The sequence below is a fragment of the Syngnathus floridae genome, chromosome 20 (genome assembly GCF_059516105.1).
Source record: "Syngnathus floridae isolate MCC-2025c chromosome 20, RoL_Sflo_1.0, whole genome shotgun sequence".
NCBI lineage: Eukaryota > Metazoa > Chordata > Actinopteri > Syngnathiformes > Syngnathidae > Syngnathus > Syngnathus floridae.
The window spans coordinates 3,856,294-3,878,267 of record NC_142432.1 but is presented as its reverse complement, the minus strand read 5'-3'; the positions used below and the strand labels follow the sequence as shown (position 1 = coordinate 3,878,267).

Sequence of the window (21,974 nt, the reverse complement as noted above, 5' to 3'; positions counted from 1 at the left end):
GAATTGTACAATGTCTATTGTGACAGAAATACCCCAAGGCATGCCAGGTGCTCCTGTGATTGTAGACAGATCTGCCATCACGCATGTCATGTTTTGGAAATACATTTTCTGCTGGAAAACAACTTGGTGACCGCTGAAATAGACGGACATAAAAAGGAATATATTTAAAAAAATGCATGCTCATCTAGTTGAATTTGCAAACTATTTCTTCATCTTGGTCTACAAACACCAATTTATTTGCATCCACCTTGCAGTGGTACCAAACAACGTCACCGACTTCAATCCTCGCCATAGATTCACTCCTATTCTCTATTTCTCCACAGTTCCAGACCGCCACACGAGACGAGCACAATGACTGACAGCCAGACAAGCTGAGGAGACCTGTCACACATTGTCTTATCAACACGTCAAAGGGTTATCTCCTCCTCGCCCCCCCCTTTTTTTTTTCACTAGCCTCTTTCAATCTCACCCTCTTCTCAATGGGCTGCTAACCCAAGAGACATCGAAATCGTGAAAAGACACCTTTAAGTCACTGAGAATCTCCCAATTGCTGTCAGTGGAAGCAAAAATAGAAGATCCTTGTTTCGAAGTCTTCATAAGGTGATCCAGCTCCAAGTCGAGGAGCTGTGAGAGGACCAGTCATGCTCCTCTACTTGGCACTGCAGGCGTTGTGGACTGGCCTTTGCCAAGCCGCCATGCAGCACTACCCCGCGGCTTGGGGCCACTACGACGTTTGCAAATCCCAAATCTACTCAGATGAAGGACTAACCTGGGACTATATGGCCTGCCAGCCAGAGGCGGCAGATATGACCCACTACCTGAAGGTCACGCTTGATCCACCTAACATCACCTGTGGAAATCCTCCGGAGACATACTGTGCATTGGTGAGTACATAGATTCAACTGATTATCAGTTTTCAATTGCAAAGTCTGGCCGAGCATAAATGTGGCTAAAAACCAAGAGGCTGACGTCACGTTCTGCTGTTTAGAGATCTGCTCCTCAGAGTGTTGTTGACACCGATTACTCACTCAAAATACACCATAATGTGACTTTGCCAAGGAAAACAAACATGATAGCCTCGGTAGTACAAAACCAAAAAATCATGTCTGTTCCAAACAAAAAAAATCCTCAATGAAATCAATGATTAGCTTTAAAGACCTCTCTGTTGCAGATCTGCAAATTATCCAGCAATCATGAAAATCTCCAACTCCTTGTGGAGCTGCAAATAAAACGCTGCATATTAGGTCAAGTGTTTAATTAGCAAATTGGCCTCCTCCGTATTTGGGGTCCTTTTCACTTTGAAGCTCGCAGATGGTTGCCCCAGATTGCTAAATGATTAATCAATTTCGGTGTGTAGTGTAAGTCATCAGAGATGCTCTCAGAACAGGCACGCAGCGTTGATAGCTTTTTAGATAAATCACAAAATGTTCCTGGAAGAAGAATAGTAACTTGAGAAATATAAATAGATTCGAGTTGTCGTCAGCAGAAACTCAGATGAGGGAATGAGACGGAGGGGGGTGGATTAACAAAATTGGGATGACAAAGGCGAGCAAATGATCAAGAGAGATTGGAGAAGGCAAGAGCATCTGGGACTCATGAGACCCAGAAAACTATGTGCAAAGCATGCAGTGGATGACTAGGTATTATCTTCTCGGTGGGCCACGATGGAGACTCGGGAGACCCTGAATAATTCAAGATGTAGCTCATGTGTTTTATTCATACTGATATGTTGCCCGATATATTTTAGGCAATGTCCACACAAAGTATTTTTGAAAATGTTCTAATCTGTGTCCGCATGAAAAGCCATTATCAAGTCGTCACACAACAGGTGGTGCTTCGGATCGTTACCGCAATCATCAGAAGCCGGAAAATTGCAAAAAGAGACACGTACCAAAACAGCCAATTAAGGATAGAAGAAACTGACATTTCAAATGTATTAAATTATATAACTCGGTCTGTTTTTGGATAAAATATCCTTGCATCTTCTACCCTCAATTTTGAGTTACCGTATTTTTCGACCTATTAGGTGCACTTTAAGTCCTTTGAGTTTCTAAAAAATTGAAAGTGCGGCTTATAATCAGGTGCGCCTCATACCGTATATGGATGCCGAATTGAGAATTGTTTTATAATCGGTACGGCATTGAGGAAAAATCCAGTATGCTCATGTAATAGAAAATGAATGGCTGGATAAACAGATTTTTTTTTTTGGTCTTCCCCTCCTTCAGTTAACTTGACATCGAATTGAGCGCGGTGAGTTCAGCCGGTGAAAAGGTTGCTTGTCATATTGAGAAGGCCGTTGTCAAAACAGGGCCGCCTTCCATTGTGCGACTGCTCGTTTGTGTGACCCCCCGATTGATCCAAAGGGAAACCTTGAGAGTGTCTCCTGTTTGCTTCACTGTGATGGACAAATGAATCACGGACGGGTAGCAGTCGTCATGCCTGTCCTCTGCCACTCTATTTCCGGAAATAAAATTCAGTATTTTATCTCTATCATTGCCAGCCTTTTAAACCGTTTGATGAACTTTTATCCAATTAGTGAGTTGACGCCATCCTGTTGTCCCTATGTCTACACCAGGCAACGTGATAAGAGCTTCAATTAAAAAAGCCAGTGGGTAGCTTCACCGTCTCCTCGCTCTATTGCAATTATACCATACAACTACTATGACGCATTTCGCAACAGCTGCAGCTGGAATAAAGTAGACACCAACAGAATACACCGAAGAATACAAATGGGGTCTTCAAACGAATTTTGAAATGGTCACACCGTTTTTCAAGTCCAATTCAATAACATATGAGCGAGTGATGGGATAATGCTTATATGAGTATCGTTATGTCCGGCACAGGCCTTCATCCCTGGGTCATGGATAGACGAAGGTTGCATCAGATACTCCGAGTTGCCCGTACACTTTTTCGGTTTTAGCCCCGTGACCTTTCAAATAGCAATAAAATGCATTGAATGTCGAGACACAATACTACCATTATATGAAATGGCCTGTAATTGATGTATTCAGCAGAGAATGCTTGAGTTTAGGAAAAGTACTGTGAGAAGCTAAAAACAGAAACTTTCATTATAAGCAACATTTCGTTTCAAAAGATAATTCAACAGTAAAATTTGTTTTGCTCAAATGGAATAAGACTTAAGCCACCATTTAATTGGCCTATCAAAGAATAAGTTATCTGTTATTTTTGAACGGGAAATGAACCCTAACAATTTTAAAGTAACGTATGAGCCAGTTTAAATTAAATCGATGAAATAATCTGACTCTTGTTTTCATTACATTTAGTTTTGTTTCCAAACTTTGTGTACCTTTTTTGACTTGAGTATTTTTTATTTCGCAAATTATTAAAGTCGCACAGCAATTTTAATTTCTAGATGACACATTTGTTTAGTTCGAGGAACCCCATGATGTCTTGAAGGCTGAAGTTTGTCGGCTGACTCGACAAAGCCTAAATGAACCTAGATGATTTCCGACAATCAGCTGCTTTGCCAAAGTAGTCAAGCAGGTTTAATTACATGCCAGCCTGCTGATGTGACCATTTTGACAAGTATTAGTCAGGGCTCATGTACTTCCAAAGAGACAACTATAACAGACCATGACAGTTTACTTTATTTGCTAAATTATAACGAGAGCTTCAGGACAGAGAATGGGACTGCAAAAAAGTCCCTTGTTGACCCATAAACCGAAAACCACCTGTACTCTAAATTTCCCATAGGTATAAATGGGAGCAGATTTTTAATCTTTCAATCCTGGTCAAAGCAGTTGTCTAATGTGTGACACGTGTCTAATTCAAACTTGTCCAGTGTAGTCATGGGCCTTGTTGACTTTTGTGACTTTTGATTTCCCATAAACCAACTGTGTTTTTATCGGTTTGATAGTGACCAATTGCAATTGAGACGTGCCCTTGTTATCCAAACTTGACCTTATCCAAAGCTCATCCTGATTAAGGATTTAAAGTATTTTTACCCCCCCATACTTTACTGCCAACTGACATTTCCTTACGAAATAAAACAACTGTCATCCACAATATGTCTCATTTCAAATCCTAATACCGCTCAGTTTAGTGGTGGATGAGTGGGTGAGATGATTTTCACAGGGCCGCAATGTTTTCATAGTCTGTGACATTCTGTCTCATAAACCTGTTTACGGTGCCTTTTTTGTTGTGAAGTGGGCGAGATAGCAAAAGGCAAGTACTAAGGCGTTTTTTTTTTTTTATTACAGAGCAACTGACTGACATCAAAAAGGTCACATTTCAGAACCGCAGCAGCAATTAACCGGCATAGAAAAACTAATTACACATCCAAGTGTTAAGCGTCGGAGGATGAAGATTCATTTTGATCCATTTTTAACATGGCTTCTTTCATCTTTGCCCAGCTAAAACCAACTCAACGTTTTATTCCAATATGATGCAACTAAACGGATTGGGAGATGTCGATTGGCTTTTTAGTTGAGACATAACAAAAAATCTATTTAATTTGCCAAAATGTGACACAATAGCGTAATAAGGTTAAAAATTATGAAACAATATTTTGTATACCTACCGCACATGAGTTAAAAATGCTTGTCGATCCTTACGGGGTGAAAAGTTTGTAGGTGGAAACTTGGTGAAAAGTTGGCTTGCTGACAACATCAGGTGTCTTGTTTTTTTTCTGTGATGGAGTGACTTGTCTATCTGAGTGTTGCTTCAACCGTTTATATTTCCACGATGCGATAACAACCCCCCCGTCCCCCCCTTGCTTCCCGCAGCCTCTGTTGACTCTCTTTCAAAAGTAAGGAGACAAACATCTCTTATTTTGCCCCAAAACAATGAAAAGGAAAACTTTGAATCTGAATTTTAGAGTGTTTGTGTGTGAATAAAAATAGTGTATAAAGTGGAATTTTGTGGATTGAGCCCTTTGGAAAAAATATTGCTTTCAATAATTCAGTCGCTTGCGGTTTTCGCATATTTCACGGTTGCCATCAAAAAGTCGTGGAATACAAGTCATGGATTATCTCGTAGAGATTTCACCTCAGGATATTTTATCGAGTTATTTAACTGAAAACCAGGAATCTCATATTGTGTTAAACACTCTTGCAGCTCACTGATTTTTCGGACCTGATTAGCCTTCTTGAACTCTCAATTTATCCATTTTGTTGCCTCAATTTTTCATTTTTCATTCCTTACTGTGTGGTTTGAATCTCTCTTGCAGTCATGGGGGGATTTGGTGCATTTCACAGTTAATCACTTCAGAAAAATTACGACAGGAAGGCATCTGCTTTCATCCTACTTTTCCCGTTTGATGCCCTGAGAATTGATAGCGATGTAATATTACTTGTAATTGCTCTTTGTAATCCTGGAATGAATTTCTGCTTGAACACTAATTTTCACAGCAATGTTTGCGATAGCAAATGCAAATCAGATTCCGTGGCATATGGCGTGTATGATTTTATTTATTTATTTGTGTTGGATTTTTAATGTTAATTGCAGCAGATGAATGGGCAAAACCTATTGCTCATTTTTATCTACGTGATGGGGGTCGAATTATTCCAGATGCTTCTAAGAACAGAATTTAATCTCCTTTTTGAGTAAATATTGGAAATGTATCAATATTTTTTCCACATTTGCTAGCCGAAGTAACGTGAGGCAGTAGCTTGGTTAAGTTGCTTTTTTTGGAGTATCCAAAATAGAACTCTGGTTACAGATAGAATTGTCAAGGAAGTACACACTCTGCACTTTTTTTTTTTCCAAAGCAATATATGAGCAGCATGCTGGAACATTTTGACTGTGCACTCAGCTTGATCTGACACCGAGAAGTAATCTGACATTCGTTGCTGTGTATCACTTTGTTGACTACTCATTGACAGAAAGCGAAACAAAACAAATGAATCCGGATGGAATTCCTCCATCCTCTGTTATGGCGATATATTTTCGTAAATCCCCAGGAAAAAAAAAATGGAGTCTGTCATGCTTTTTGTTTTTAGCCATTTAAGTCTGCTGGGAATGCACTCGAGTGGTTCTTCTTTTCCCCCTCCACATGGCTCGCTCCCTATTTAAGCAAGCAAGCATATGCCGTGCAAGGGGAACACGCTGAAGCCTGGAAAATATGCTTGCTTAATTAAAGAAGGGGAATAGCCAGTGCAGCTATTTACACCTAATTCTGACATAAATCTGTAGTTATCGCACTAGTGAGACCAAGCCCCCCACAATTTAGTGACGTACCCCAGAGCCTTTCCTTAATAAGCAATCTTCCTGATTGAACCGAGGTGAGAGTTCCACTTTCTTTTGGAGGGATGAGAGAAGCTGAATTTGACCAGAAGGGAGGTAGCCAAGTGCTGTCAAGGCTATTCCAATTGTTAGCATTCTATTAACCCCATTTAAGACAGAGAGAGCACTTTGGTAAATTGTGGCTGGGCTTGCAGTATCTGCAGGAATGTACCGTATTTTCCAGACTATAAGGCGCACCGGACTATAAGGCTCACCTTCAATGAATGGCCCATTTTAAAACTTTGTCCTTATATAAGGCGGACTATAAAGTGCACCATGAATGCATCATGTCAGATTTTTAATCCAAATCAAATCATTCTCCATTCTATCTTTTTGATTCATGATTCATCGTCTTCAGCGGGGCACATATGATTGATTTCATGACACAATGCTTCGGGCCAGTTTAAATTTAGGAATTTGGTCCATATATAAGGCGCACCGGACTATAAGGCGCACTGTCGAGAACATTTTAGGTTTTTAGGGCACTGTCGAGAACATTTTAGGTTTTTAGGTGCGCCTTATAGTCCGGAAAATACGGTAGCTTCCAGGGGAAGGCAGGACCAAAATGGACTCCCCTTTAATTCTAAAAAAATATATAAGGTGTCATGCACTTGTCTCCGAAGCCTGATTTGACAAGCGCTAATCTTTTCATTATGTTTGCACTTGAGAGGCTTGGCGTGGAAATGCATTTTTACATCCTGTCTGCACATCAGACGCTGGAAATGAAATGATTTAGTGAGAGGCGCCAAGTATTAGCTGTTACTCTGGGACTCGTATTGTTGTCTCACCGAAAGGCTTCTCTTTCAATGCTTATTCAGCGTCCTTCGGTCTGTAAACACATGCGGCATACAGCGAGAAGCAGCCATTGTGGCAGATAGCGTTGGCGTTTGAGATGAGTCTCTCTCACCCTCCGCCTGGATTCCCTCGGATCGCATCAAGTGCTTCTGTGCACTTGTGTTATTAGTTGGCATCCTGCCTTGCCATCAAACTGACTTGCTTGGAGAAATATGAAGGACTAAATAGCTGCTGATTATAGATCAGTCGTCCATTACACGCTTCATTAGGATTTCTTGCGTGTTTGAAATTTAACATCAATCACCTTCAGCATTATTCGTCTCATTTACAACTTGTAGATGTCGATTTGCCATGTTGTTCTACCAACTTATATTTCCCTCAGTTGAATAAATTACTAACCCTAATTAGCTTCTCTAAGATAACTAAATTCTCCCTTCGGAATGCAATTTAGGTTGTAACACATTCCGCTTTGCTAAGTTGCCTCGGTTTGACTGATTTGAAGGGACTCGTATTAATTAATATAACATGCCCTTAGTACGTAACAATACAAACACTGTGTTTTTTCGGTCATTAATAACCTAATGATTCCTTTTAGCAACACTAAAGGCGTGACTATTTATCTGTTTGATGACAGTTTGATAATTTATGGGATTAGATTATAAGTAACCAAATGACTGGATGACGACAAATTATGAAATACCCCATAATGCACCTATTTCAAATATGGTATGCCAAGAAGAGCACATGAACTGGATAGCCTCCATTGTTGTTCTTTATTTACTGTGACAGGCTGCTTGCCTTTATTGAATTTATTGGCAGGTTAGACTGTGTCGCGCCGCTATGATGTCCCACTATTTACGCGTTGCCAACACATCCAACGGCGCAACCACGAGCCAGATGAAGATTTACTGTTCCAAACCGTACCACGGCGAGCTCAAGGCCTGGTGGTGATGTAATTAAGTGACGTAGTCCGAGCGGTTTTATTATTTTTGCTATATGGGGAATTTGAATGACCTTTTTGATTCTTTGCGTGTTTTTTTTTTGTATTTCGGAAATCCACAGTGGTGCGCGGTGACTCACAAAAGCCGGCGTGTGACTGCGCTTCACCACGTATCTGGGTGCCATGTGGCAACGAGCGCCTCAGCATAGCTCTTGCCAAGAGATAAGAACACAGAGTAAGCCTCTCACCGTGCCAGCATACTGGATTTCCACTCTGAATCATCTTTGTTGGAAGCCGTAGGGCTGCTCCATTTCTAAAGTAACAATTCCTACAGAACGCCGTGTTGACTTTAAATTCTTTACATGCTCAGTGTGAGAAGCTATTTGAAATAGATTATCAATTGCAAAGCACTTGACAGTGAGGCAGAAAAGTGAAATCCCGCAAGGGCTGGAATTTGTAAGGTTGCTAAAGCGAGCGGGGTAATGAAGGACACATTTGCTTGATGATTAGAGCTAATAGCATGTATCAGGGTGCTCTAATTGTTGTTGATTATGTAAGTACTTTAATCTCAACTACTTTGTGTTATATTATAGTGCCGTCGAGATTTAGGGAAAGAAGCTTTTTAATTGAGCGTGTTATTGGAGATTAGTGCATTGTGATGTAAAGGGAGACAAGGTTCTGAAAGCCAAGGTGGGAGACGGTTGTGCTGACTGGATGAACACCTTTTAGCAGACTTGTGCCAGCGTTATATTGGCTGAAGTCAGCAAACGGGTTTGTGACAAGAGGGCAGTGCCCACTGGGAAGTGTAGGCGGGGGCTGACATACGGGCTAACTGCTTACCTGTAATATTTGTTTTAGTCTTGTTAGGATGCTCTTTGAGCACACAAGAGTTGAGAATTTATTTGGGATAAATTTTGTGGGTTGTATTTTATTTTTTATATATTTATTTAATTTAATTTATATATACATTTATTTATATTGTATTACTTTATTTTATTGATATATATATATATTTATCTAATTTATTTTATACCAAATTTTTACTAAATCCACCTTACATATGTATTTTCTGTAACTCAACCTGGCCTATCCTATTTATTTAATTTAATTTATATATACATTTATTTATATTGTATTACTTTATTTTATTGCTATATATATATATATATTTATCTAATTTATTTTATACCAAATTTTTACTAAATCCACCTTACATATGTATTTTCTGTAACTCAACCCGGCCTATCCTCATGACATTACCGTATTTTCCGGACTATAAGGCGCACCTAAAAACCTCAAATTTTCTCAAAAGCCGCCTTATAGTCCAGTGCGCCTTATATATGGACCAAATTCCGGCCTGTGGACCAAATATGTTGTGTGATATTAACATTATTGATATATTGTTATTGTTTTCAGTATTTGAAGTTATTATATTGTGATTGCATTAATGGTACACCTCATAATTCGGTGCGCCTTATATATGGACAAAGTTTTAAAATGGGGCATTCCTTGAAGGTGCGCCTTATATTCCGGAAAATACAGTACTCCTCAACCCTGCTCACCATTGAGTGACATCATACTTTATCTAATCACACTGCTGCATCATTTCTTCAAGAGATTCTCGAAAAAAGAAAAAAACAATCCAACATACTGTTACATGCGCCAGCGCTTGCATTTGTTGTATAATTGCTTGTGGCACAATGTTAGTTCTTTTACTTTTGCCGTGTCATTATGAGTTACTAGATATGAATATTCAACACGGGCCTGCAGGAAAAACAATCTAAGTTTGAGTGACAGTACCTGAAAGCCTCCCTAGCTTCTTCACAAACGTTGTCTTTTCAAATCCCTCCTGGACACCGCCTGGTTGCCTCTAGCATAACAATTTAAATCCCACCTGATAATAGCTCTTGTCACACTGACAGCTGTCATCAAGTCAGCCGTGTATACTCTTTAGTTTACTTCTCAAATTAGCAAGTGGATTTTCTCATAATGTTCTTTGTGTTTCTTTGTCTACAAAAAAAAGGAAATAAAAAAAAACACCCTAAGGGAAAGCAACCATGCGTGGAGCAAGTTTTGAGAATTTAAGTTTGATTGAAGATAAACTATAATTAGTGAAGTGGTTGGGTTTTTGTTGAGACATTCGTGCAAAATAATTTTAAATCATGCATGGGCACACTGTGCAATAACGCCGCTCGTGACTTACACACATGCAATTTGTGCTTCACTGAGTTGTAACGTTTCCTCGATTTGACAGAAAATCAAAGTAAGCTAACAGCGCATGCTAACCAGCTTCTACATTCACAGCCAACCATGAACTCCCATGACAATTATGCACCTTGGGAGCTTGCCTCTATTTTTTTTATTTTTCATAATACAAAAAATATCATTGATGACATCCATTGATTTGTTCTCATCATATAATTCCTGAGCACGATGCTGCTATTCAAAAAGTGCATCAGTTCAGATGCCATCCTCCCAATATCAAGTCAAACGAGGGTGAAGGTTTGGCAACGCTGTTCCATCTCACTGCCAACAGATGCTCTCCAAGGGTTGGTGCAGGCAGATGCCCTCACTGAGCAGAGCCAGCGAAACAAGACTGCTTGCACGGAGTGTGCGTACCCCGGAGCCCCCAGAGGCTGGTCATTATTTGGTGGATTTGCATAATACTACAAGCCAACATTTTCTGCGGTTTATCAATAAACGTCCACATAGCCGGTTTAGACTACTAATTAAGTGTTTCAATAATCTTCATTTGCTCGACTCAATATTTGGGGAGGGAGCTGTTTTATTAATTTCAACTTTTTAAGCCGAAGTTGCCAAATAGTTTTACTCATTTATTGGATTGTGAATATGAAATTTGACAATGCGGTTTGTCTTGATTTGAAGATGATTTTTAGACCTTAATATTTTTGCAAAAACCCTTGTAGTTGCTGTGTACCCTATAAGAGACAGAGACTCCCCACACTTTGCTTTTTTACTGACAGACGTGGTTAGATATTGGTCGGATCTTGTTTTATATCCTGGAAATGTCGTCGTATTCTCACACATTTCTCCAATCCAAGCAGTGATGTCTTATAATACTGCGGTGATTAGATCGATGTGAAAGGCCAAATTACATCTCGTTCTCATTTGTGTCGAGTCAGAAGTAATATAGTAGCTCAATGCTCCACAGTGATAAGCGCTAATAAAAACCTCATTTACAGTAAACTGTTTACTTTTTCAATGCATCATTTCAATCTGGGATATTTCCACTGCCAGGCTAGTAACTTTTCCCTCCCTAAATAAAGTAAGTCATCGGAATCGAGTGGAGGTATCGCAGTTTGTCTGTGTCGATGAAATGAGATATAAAGGGGAGAGTCATATCGGCTAGAGTGATGCACTGCATCTTTGCCGATTTCCCCAGCGCTGCACCCGAGAGCTGTCAAGGCGTTCGCTTGCTGCCATGTTTAGAGCGGTGACAGAGCATTTGTAGCACCTCCGCCCATGGCTTCCTCAACTCAGTCGCGTCAGATGAAATCAACTCTTGGAGAAGATAGATAAAGGTAGAGTGGGTGCAGATGGGGAGGAAAAAAAAGCACATAGAGAGGAACAGAAAATGGTGTTGAAATCAGCGTTGCACCGAGTTTCATCGTGCCGTTGAATATTTTTATTGTTTTGAGCCACTCTGGAAAAATGTTTGTGTGAGGATACTGCATGCAAGATTACAGAAAAAAAAAAAAAGGAAGGCAGTTATTATAAATGGAAAGGTACCCTCACCCGAAATTCACCTCCCCTGAGTGTGACAAGATTGCTTTCCGTTGTGCAGCTGTCAGCAAGATGTGCAAGCAAGGATAAAACGAATCTATTTGCATGATGCATTCACTTCCAGCCAAACGACAACTTTGTAAATGACTCTCGTTCTGTTTGTTTGCTAAATATCCAAACGCAGTGGTGCGTCGAGCTACCAGTTCATCTTTGTTCCTTAACATATCTCAAATCTTGCCCATTGAAATGTTATTATCTTTTCCAGACCCCCAAAATAATCAATATTGTGATGTGTAAGTTAATTAGGAAAAATAGGACTAATTTATTTTATAAAAATAGACAACAGTGACATTAATGATTGTAATAATATTAATCGTTCTTTGCATCAGACAAAGAATACATGACTTGAGTACTGTCTAAGTGTTGCTGCACCATTTGTGTACAGTTATCGCACCACAACGTGAATGCTTGAGCTCTGTGGTTGTTTAAAAATAAATGTCTAATTCTCATTTATGTTAATTTGACATTAAACTCGTAGCCTGCATCATTTCGAAACCCATCACATGTAAAAAAAAAAAAAAAAACACACAGCACTTAAGCACTTAAACACCCCTCAAGTGTGTTTACTCGCAGATGGACTATTCCTTTATTTCTGCTATTTTAAGCCAATGCTGACTACCTAATGAGCGCAAGTGTATGCAGCCATCACAAGATCAACCACTGCATCTAATCCCTCATTAAAGAAGATTGCAGCCTAAAACCAGTGTGCTTCTGCTGCGTTTGGCACCAGAAACGTACAAACGGAATTCTACAAACAGGCAACCCCTCGTCATGCACACACAAACACGCTGCTCTGTGTTGACTCATTAATTTATATCTCTTAGTTTAATTCACCACTAACACAGTGCTTAATGTATCTTTAATTTCAGCAGAGTGGAGTTGATTAGTCTACTCCCGCCCCTCCCCCTTGTGAAAGTTATTTTTCGGTTCCAAACGCCACTGGCTCGCTCTCATCTTTATGGCATCGTTGTAATCATCAGGCGCTCAGTCACAATCAACTGGTAGAGCACCCTTGAGTCCCTTTTGAGAATTGTGAATTATAATTGCAGTGGATGATTGGAGTCATTGTTAGGAATGCAAGTGGATGCACTTGTAATTAATCAGTATACTGCTTTTTTTTCCCCTCTTCATTTATTTTTCTTGTCTTTTTTTTAAACCCTGCGTCTTGCCTTTAAACTGTGTGTCTGCACGAGTGTGCGCTAGGACACTTTGCCAGTCAGTCAGTGTGTCCGAGTGTCGTGATCTTCCAAGCTCAGAGAAAGTAAAAGGCCCGAGCTCCTTTTCCCCCAGAGTCATCTGTCAATCATCGCCGATTCAGAGGTGGGGGGTGATGAATGGAAGGCTTGCAGAGAAAGAGACACAGTGAGCGAAATAAAGACAAGAAGAAGAAAGTCTCCCTTTAGAATGACTAAATAGACCTTCAATGATCTGACAGAGCGGCCTGGAGCTGAATCACAACTATTCTCCGCTCAGTTAAAGATCCACAGAGAGACTGCTAGGCCTAACCACAATATTGATTTTAATCATTTCTTAAAAAAATAAATACAATTAAATATGACTTGAGGGGTAGTGTGGAAGTAAAAAAAAAAAAGGGAAATCCGGAAAATGACTACGGGATTGCATGCATCGTTATTCTCTCCTGATTCGGAATAAAACGTTGCATTGATTCACTTCGCAATATGAAGTGAACATGATGACACTCATTGATTACCTCTCCTTACTTTATGATGTATTGTATCATTTTAATTCCAACATTGTCTTTTTCACACATATCTTGGAAAAGCTGCCCATTAGAAAATGAAAATCAATGTTGCCCTACTCTTGTTGTTGAGAAGATTTTCTCTGTCTGACATCATTTTTGTTCATTTATGCCAAAGTTCAAGTGGTTTAATGGGGTTGAGGTCAAACCTTTGAAGAGTTTACTGTTCTTACAACTTGCGCCGAGCCGCACAAGCCATGAACTCGCTTCTACTCTCCAGCACGGGGCCATCATCTTGTCCTTCAAAGCATATGATAGTGACACGGCACATAAAAAATAATGGAATGTAAAATGTATTTTATATCCTCTTAACGTGAAGACGAGGTGCTGAAGGCTCACTCCACTATTGTTTTTAAGCTTCGTGAATCTCCCAAATTGACACATGGTCCTGCTTCATAAGCTCCCCTTCGTTTATGTGACGGTCGTTAGCCATCTTGGATCTTTCCCACTGAGGCCACAAAACAAAAAGGGTTGAAGCCACCCAACTGTTTTTTTTGTGTTTTGGAAAACAATTCAAGCCGTTTAAAAGATTAAAAATCCCAGTTGCAGGTCTGCCAGGAGACATGAAAGTATTTGAAAGATAAATACTAGCAAGTTGGTGTGAATACACAGTGTGCGGTCCGCTATCACCTTGTTGACCACCGTGCAGTCTGGGCGACCTCTGGCCGACCCTGAACCATTTGAAAATATGATTGTAATCCTCATGAGGATTTGGCCCAGGTGTCTATTACCACTGTAATCTGTCACACTGGCATCCAATATTCATTCCACGTCCAGGTTAAGCCCCTCTTTCTGTCTGCACCACCTATCACCATGGGAGAGGGAACGAAGAAGAAAGATTGGGGGGGGGGGGGGGTTGGTTGTGATGGCTGATCCACTCAAGGCATGGATGGGAAGAGAGAGAATTTGGAAAACGAGATGGCACAGCTTAAAAAAAAAGCCCTCCGGGTTGCTATGAAGAAATTATTAAGGAACAAAAGACTTCACTAGCGTGACGAGAATATCGTAAAAATGCACATTAAAAAGATTAAATAATAAGTAAAGATGAATAAATACAAATAAACAATAAGCTAATAAGCTATCGTTTTGATGCTGGAAACATCGTTGGGTCATTTTTGACCTTTGATTTCAACTAGAATGCTAGAAAGTGGATATTAAGTGTGCTGTAATTTCTTATCCTGGGTGTATGTCGACGTAAGAATATCAGACAACTTTTACTTTGTATTAATATGGAAAAAAAGGGCAAATTTAACCCCCCTCAAATGATTCTGACCTTTTAATAAGCAACAGATGATTTTAAATACAGAAAAACACACATTATATTATGATTACTGTGTGTTTTAAGATGAAACAGAGAAGATGGAGGACACAAAAGAAGAGAAGAAGAGTAGATGCTACAGGCTGGGCTCAATTTGCTGTCTGGGCTATACGTCTGACACATCTGTCACACATACAGATTGATTTGATTGGTGGGAGACCATCCATCTTGATGTCTTATCAGCAGGCAGTAAATTTATATTCCCTCAAGTCCCATCCTCCATCAATGGCTGCAATGTAGACAGGCCAAGGTTGTCAGCGCCACAGGTTTAAAACTGGTTTGAATTAAGAGTGCGAATTAAATTTGTATCTCAAAGCACAACAGTCTTTCATATATTCAAGATAAGGACGAATTTTTCGTGAAATCCCCCAAATCAAACATACAATTTATCTAGAGCCATAAAACTCTGAGATTAAAATTAATTTAGACTAGTGCTTTATAATGTGTCTAAAAGCTCCTCACATAAAGAGCAGGAGTTAATCTCCCTTTCCAGCGCATGAACACTCCAAACAGCTCCGACTCTGTGAAGTGCGACTCAATGGAGTCTGCAATCAAATTCATGAGCCGCTGTTTACGACATTGTTGATTTTTATCCTTCTCGTTGCCTGTTAAATTGGGTTAACAGTTTGACAGTAATGGGGACAATGCGACAGGAATTCAGAGCAGTATCCTGCCAACAACACACACACACAATCTCTATTCTAATCCGATCAAACCGGTGTGTTATGATGACATCAACAGCAATTAAGTGCTCCAGCAACCTCAGTTCGGGATTGGTTTTCTACTCCCCCCTCCCCATCCTGACCACACAACACCCCGGTGGGACTTGTACAAACATCTTTAGTAATTACAGCTACAATGCGTTCAGGGTGCGGTCAATTATTTCTGCATGTGCCAAAGCATTAATTGCTTAACAGAGCCCTCACATGTTCCTCTCCAGTAAAACACAGATGTCTGCTATTGATTTTCATAAGGCCATACACTCAGCATTTTATCTCTTTCCGCTTCTGCGGGTCGAGGTTATTGATCTACATAAAGGCTGTATTTCCAAGCGTGGGAGACAAGTAGCAACGGAGGCGGTGATAAAATATATTTAACCTGTGGGTGCTGGACCACTGGCCAAGGTTGCCAAGTTTAACACGCAGCACATTTTCAGCTCCTCAGGGCACGGGGATCGATTATGTTTGGACATACGCTATCTAGTGACAACAGTGGGTGACTATACTCGAGTGCCATAATATTAGGAACACCTGTACACACCCAAAACAAGGATGATTTAATTGGTGTTTGACTCCCTATTAGCTTCAAATATTTGCTAGCTGGCCGTTTTTACGATTGCCAAGTGGATATTTTACTGCAACGGCTTTACGAGGTACTGACATACTGTCCCGTCTTTTATCGTGCCTCAGGGCTTTAACTCAAATAACCCTATGGACTTGGATTTTTTTTTTTTTATTTACCTTAAGGGACTATTTGATTTTCCTCATACATGTAGTCTTGAATCGTAACATATTAGCTCTCAACAGATTGCATTTTCAATTTAGCAGAAGCCCAAAGACACACAGGGTACCAGATGCTGCAGTTCATGTCACACCTTAACACACCACCGTGAGATTGTGTTAAGAAACCTGGGTGGAATTTTCCACCACCATCCAGCCTTTCTACCACCTCACAGCCAAGACTTCCCAGAAAATGCCTGTAGGGGATGGTCGAGGCAGGATATTAATGAAGCCCTCCAACAGTTAGAAGACCTGGGAGATTGCGGTTTCATTGTCACCTTGCCATGGAGGACGAGGAAAAACTTGCAAAGCTTATTAGCCCAACTTAGTTGTTTCTAAGTTCCTCCACCTTTGGCCGCTTTACATGTAAGGTCTGACCCTGTCATGTTTAATACATCAGAATCACTGGGTCGACTGAATTCATTTATTTTCCCCTTAACATGTGATCTTCTGTGGTTCTTCTATTTATAGGAAAACCCTTACATGTGTAATAATGAATGTGACGCCAGCACCGAGGAACTTGCCCATCCTCCGGAACTCATGTTTGACATCGAGGGCCGCAACCCTACGACGTTCTGGCAGTCCACATCCTGGAAAAGGTATCCAAAGGCCCTCCTGGTTAACATCACGCTGTCGTGGAACAAGACCATCGAGCTGACCGATGATATCGTCCTCACGTTTGAGTCGGGCCGACCAGAACAAATGGTACTGGAAAAGTCCTTGGACTACGGACGTACCTGGCAGCCGTATCAGTTCTATGCCACGGATTGCCTGGATGCCTTCACCATGGAGCCCAAGACGGTGCAGGATCTGACCCAGCATACCCTGCTGGACATCATCTGCACCGAGGACTACTCTCGAGGTTACGTGTGGAAATACGATAAAACCGTTCGCTTTGAGATCAAGGACCGCTTTGCTCTGTTCGCCGGGCCTCGACTCCACAACATGGCTTCGCTTTACGGCCAGCTGGACACCACCAAGAACTTGAGAGACTTTTTCACCATCACAGACCTGAGAATCCGACTGCTCCGACCTGCCACTGGAGCTACGATGGTGGACGAGAACAACCTGTCTAGATACTTCTACGCCATTTCGGACATCAAAGTCCAGGGCAGGTAAGAACTGGATTCTTCTGCACAAGTTTGTCTGTGTTTTACACTTTGTGTTTTTTTAATTTGACAGATGTGTGGCTGAAGCAGTGTAGGAATAAAGATTTAATCACGCTTGATAGGCTCTTCACACTCGGAAGGCTTGCGGGAACAAAACGTGCAGCGTAGCTTAAAAACATCACAACAATCCGAGCGTGTCAGAGTTTTGTTAGCCTATCCTGCTTTATTTTTCTTTAACGGTCATTAAAATCTTCTGCCATACATGTGGCTTATTTATAGAATTAATCCGAGCAAACCTAAGCATCACTACGGGGCTGTAGGCTTGAGTAATGGCTGTGCACCGTCATCAAGCCGTGGTCACTAACCGGACTCCCCGCCGTGTGAGTGATGTTTGAAACCCACGCAAGTGTTTACCAAAGGTAACACACAGTTCAGCCATAATGAGATACACTTTAGACTGGGAGAATCAACTCTCCTTTTTGCAGCAAATCACCACTCAGCTCTTTTCTTCAAGCGTCGTATACGAGACGTAAGCTCCTTAACCCCTCGGAATACGCTTCGGTGAGATTCGACGGGAGCGATTTTTGCCGGGGCACTGAGGTCGAATCTGGCACGTTTGCCGTCCGACCCGGATCAGGAATGAGAAGCGGTGCGGAGAGGAGACATTCCGTAAGAGAGCTCCTAGATTTTCTGGCCTTTCCGCAGGAGTGTGAAAAACAAAGACGGGATGGTAAGCTCTTTCCCCAAGTAGGTCAACCTAGAAAAGCAAATGCAACTTTGCAAACGCTCTACAGGAAGTGAAAGACACGGGGTGTCATGCATGATGAGCCTCCTCATGGGGTTTATTACCGGCCCCTTACTTGAGGTACTTGGATTGAAAGAAATCAATGCAAAGAATTTCAAATCCAGCCAAGCATGTAAGCGTGTGATGGATGTGAACAATGCAAACCCGCCCGGGATTGAAATGAATTTGACACCCTTGTCATTTTTTATTGCATCGACTATGCTAAACGGGGGGCTACGGAGAATGAAAACGGTTCCGAGGATTTTCTAATTATCTACCGTATGACTGGAACGTAATTGCAAAGTCGACATCTTTACAGTAACGACGGATTGCAATTTCACTAACTGCCCCCCTCCTCGTCCGCCATCTTGCCTGTGATCAATATAGTGTAATTAAAGCAGAAGAGCCCACCAAAGGATCTTTTTCACCCTCCCTGTCCCTTCCCCCCTGCCCCATGTTTCGCTCTATTTCTTCTGTGCAGAAAACATGTCTCTGAAGGGACTGTCTTGAATTATACACAAAGTTGCAGACCCTTTCCATTGGCGGGCCTCCACTCCAGGGATAAACAACAATCACGGAGCCATGAAAGAACCGATACTGATAACTGTAGATTGGATGTTTGAGCACATTTAAATCAAAAGGGGCTGTTTCATCTTGAGATTTCCAAAGTCTGCAAGGACTTTGAGGGAAAAAGTTGCTTCCCATTGGTTTGTGCCATCTCTCTAAAACTTTCCTGTCATAGTCATGAAAGGCTTCATTTACTGCTGGGAAGAGGACATTTTGTTTCTCCCTGTCCCTTCAGAGGTTACCTTTCTGCTAAAATGGCTTTTCGTCTGTTCTTTTGTTTTCATGAAACTACCTATGGGATACATTTTACATTTGGACAGTGCGATTATCGAGCAGTGATAAACAAGGGTGCTCCAGATAATCATTGTATTTTTTCTGTCCTCACTCAATTTGAATTGTAGTTAAGTGCATGTGAGTGCTCTTGGATGTACATATCAGCAGTTTAGTGAGTGATGGCTCTCCCTTAAGGGAGGACCAAAGAAGAAGTCAATCTGCTTTTTTTTTCCCTCCCCCCCTCCCTCATTTTCTCCCTCCACAGTGCTTGGCTTGCTCTTAGGCTAGCCTGTAGTCGACAGATAATCTATTTGTGCTAATTTCATGTTTCTTCCTGTCTGGTTCCCCGTTGAATAAGTCATTCCACTTGTCTTACCTCCTTAGTCCATCTTTTTCCCGCACACTCAATCTCACCGGCCGCCGAGCACCATAAGCAACTATTGACGTGCTTACGGTATGCATTTTCGACTTTTGGCTATCAGCAGTCTGTACCTCGTCCTCATGTGGGAGAATGTCATGTTTGGTGGGGAGAGCAACTAACGGGTTTGTTCTAATATGGACCATCTGCTTATATCCAGTCTGATTTTTTGCTTTCCTCAGCTTGACTTTGATACAAAACCTTGATTCTGCTTAACATTCCTATCCAGGCCAGAGCTTTTTTTTTCTCCTTTATATCTCTTTTTTCACTTTTCTATCACCACCTACAAAAGTTGTCCCTTCTGACTTCCACACAGCTCTCCTCCTCTCCACCTCCCTTTCCTCGATTGTCTTTTCTCACTTCCTTTGGCTCAAGCTCCTAGGAGTTATTTTCTCAGCTGGACCAGAAATGCTCTGGCCACTGTGTTCCTAATTTAAAAAAAAAATCAGTTTCCTGTGTTGTGTTATCTGCCTGCACCGACAATTGTGTCCTTATGTAGCAAAGTACAAAAATGTAGCATGACTATCTGATATCGACTGGTCAAAATAATTTTTTATTATATAAAAGTTTGCAGAGGAAAATGAGCTCTGTTGGTTCAGGAGACTTTCAATTTGTTGTTCAAGGGCATCTGACAAGAAACTTTTCTGTTCTCCATGTTTAGCTGGAGTGCTACGGTGGACCTTTTGTGTCACACACTGTCTCCACATTTTTCAAACACGGATTCCTTCTTTCCTTTAAAGCCTCTTCTATCTCCCCTCCCATGCTTACCATTTTCACATTCCAATGGCAGAATGAACAAGGAAGGATTTTTCCTGCTTAGTCTCTGTTTGCTGAGTTGCTCATTTCCAAGCAGCTTAAAGCTATTGTATTGTATTTTTAATATTCAAAAAGCCAAACAATAGATGGTCCTACCTACCTCCAACTGCTTCCTGTCTGATTGAAGGTTGCCACAAAAGCAATAGAGAGGAAATATTCCCATAGAGTCGCTACACCTTGAGATCAAATCAAGTTCACGGAAAGATTTATGTACAAATAAATTCATGTGATAAGGGTCCGTGTCGCTGACATTGAACTTGTAAAAGCCGCGCTAGCCATGCAGTCCCTCGCTATTTATCACAGACCGGCAATGTCGAGCTGCTTTCGAGATATACCAAGCAAAGCGACAAGTGACGTGATGATTTTATCAGTAGAGTCGATGAAAGGACAGGATGCACGGAAACCTCAACAAATCCAGCTCTCAGGCAGGAAGCGAGATTATTTCTTTTAAAATTTTTAATCTCATTCTGTGGCTGAATATATCAAATGTTGCATTACTGCACTGACGTTCACAGAAAATTACTTGGGATACAAAAGTATAGCAACTCTTAGATACTTTAATACTTTCATTCTTGTAATATTTTACACTGACTGAATGTATAAGGTGAATTTAACGCTACACACATTGACAAAATCGCTGGAAAAAAATATATTGTGACGAGTAAAATGAAAAGAATCATACATAATATATATGCATCAAATGCTTTTTGTGTAACAATAATAATATAATATAATATAATATAATATAATATAATATAATATAATATAATATAATATAATATAATATATGTCCCGTGTCAGTTGCCAGAACCGTCAGGCCTTTGCTCTTTCTCACTGTCGACAGACCACATTCAACATTCATGCGCTGACCCATTTCATTAATGGAGAGGTCTTTTTTCGGCATGTCTTGTCCCCGTCTTTGTGGGCTGCAGCCATCCTCATAATGGTCCCGGCTGTCAGGGTTTCATGACTAATCCCCTCATTGACCTCTCCTTCACTCGCTGCGTTCCACCACTCCCCCCCTCATCCCCGCCCCGCCACGACCCAACACCAACGGCCTACTGATGAATCAATAACAAGTGGAAATATATGGCAACCCTCCCTTTGTAAATGACTTTAACTGGCCTGAGTAATTTCTAAACCTAATTGTAAATTTGCAGAATTTTATATTCATGTTTATGACCGCCTCAGCCCAAAGATCATCATGCTGTTTCTGTTTGCATAATTCATGCGAACACACGCACATGACAACAAAGTTGATGTGCTAACATCCGGATTTTCCCAAGCGAGATATTTGATTTTGATCTGGAGACGACGCAGTCTGATGAATAAAAACTGCTCGATAATGGGCGCATTGAGTCATGAAAAGCGATCCGGACTTATCTTCTTGCACAAAGCCGGTGAATGCAGAAGCTCATTATGTACGGTTATCCGACGGTGAGTTAGCCTTCAAGCAGGGCGAGCGCTAACAAAAGAGAAAAGGACGAACACTTGGACAAAGAAATAGTGTTGTATTGGTTTTTCCAGACATTTGCAACTTCAGAATTCATTTTTGTTTCCATTTTTCCACAGTTGTCAGATATGAAAAGGAAAAATGGCGGTTGCAGTGAGTCCTAGTACTCAATACAAGATTAAAATAAGAGTAAAGA

General features: G+C 40.9%; 1 protein-coding gene across 4 annotated transcripts in view; it reads left to right on the top strand.

The window, feature by feature from the left end:
• The window catches only part of ntng1a (netrin g1a), a 90,914-nt gene that overhangs the window by 51,982 nt on the left and 16,958 nt on the right, over positions 1–21,974 (top strand). For all 4 annotated transcript variants that reach the window (XM_088363520.1, XM_088363523.1, XM_088363522.1 and 1 more), the window contains 2 exons: positions 324–884; positions 16,830–17,473. In XM_088363520.1, coding sequence (XP_088219646.1) covers positions 642–884; positions 16,830–17,473 — 887 coding nt within the window. In that variant the 5' untranslated portion in view covers positions 324–641. The remainder of the gene's footprint in view (positions 1–323; positions 885–16,829; positions 17,474–21,974) is intronic.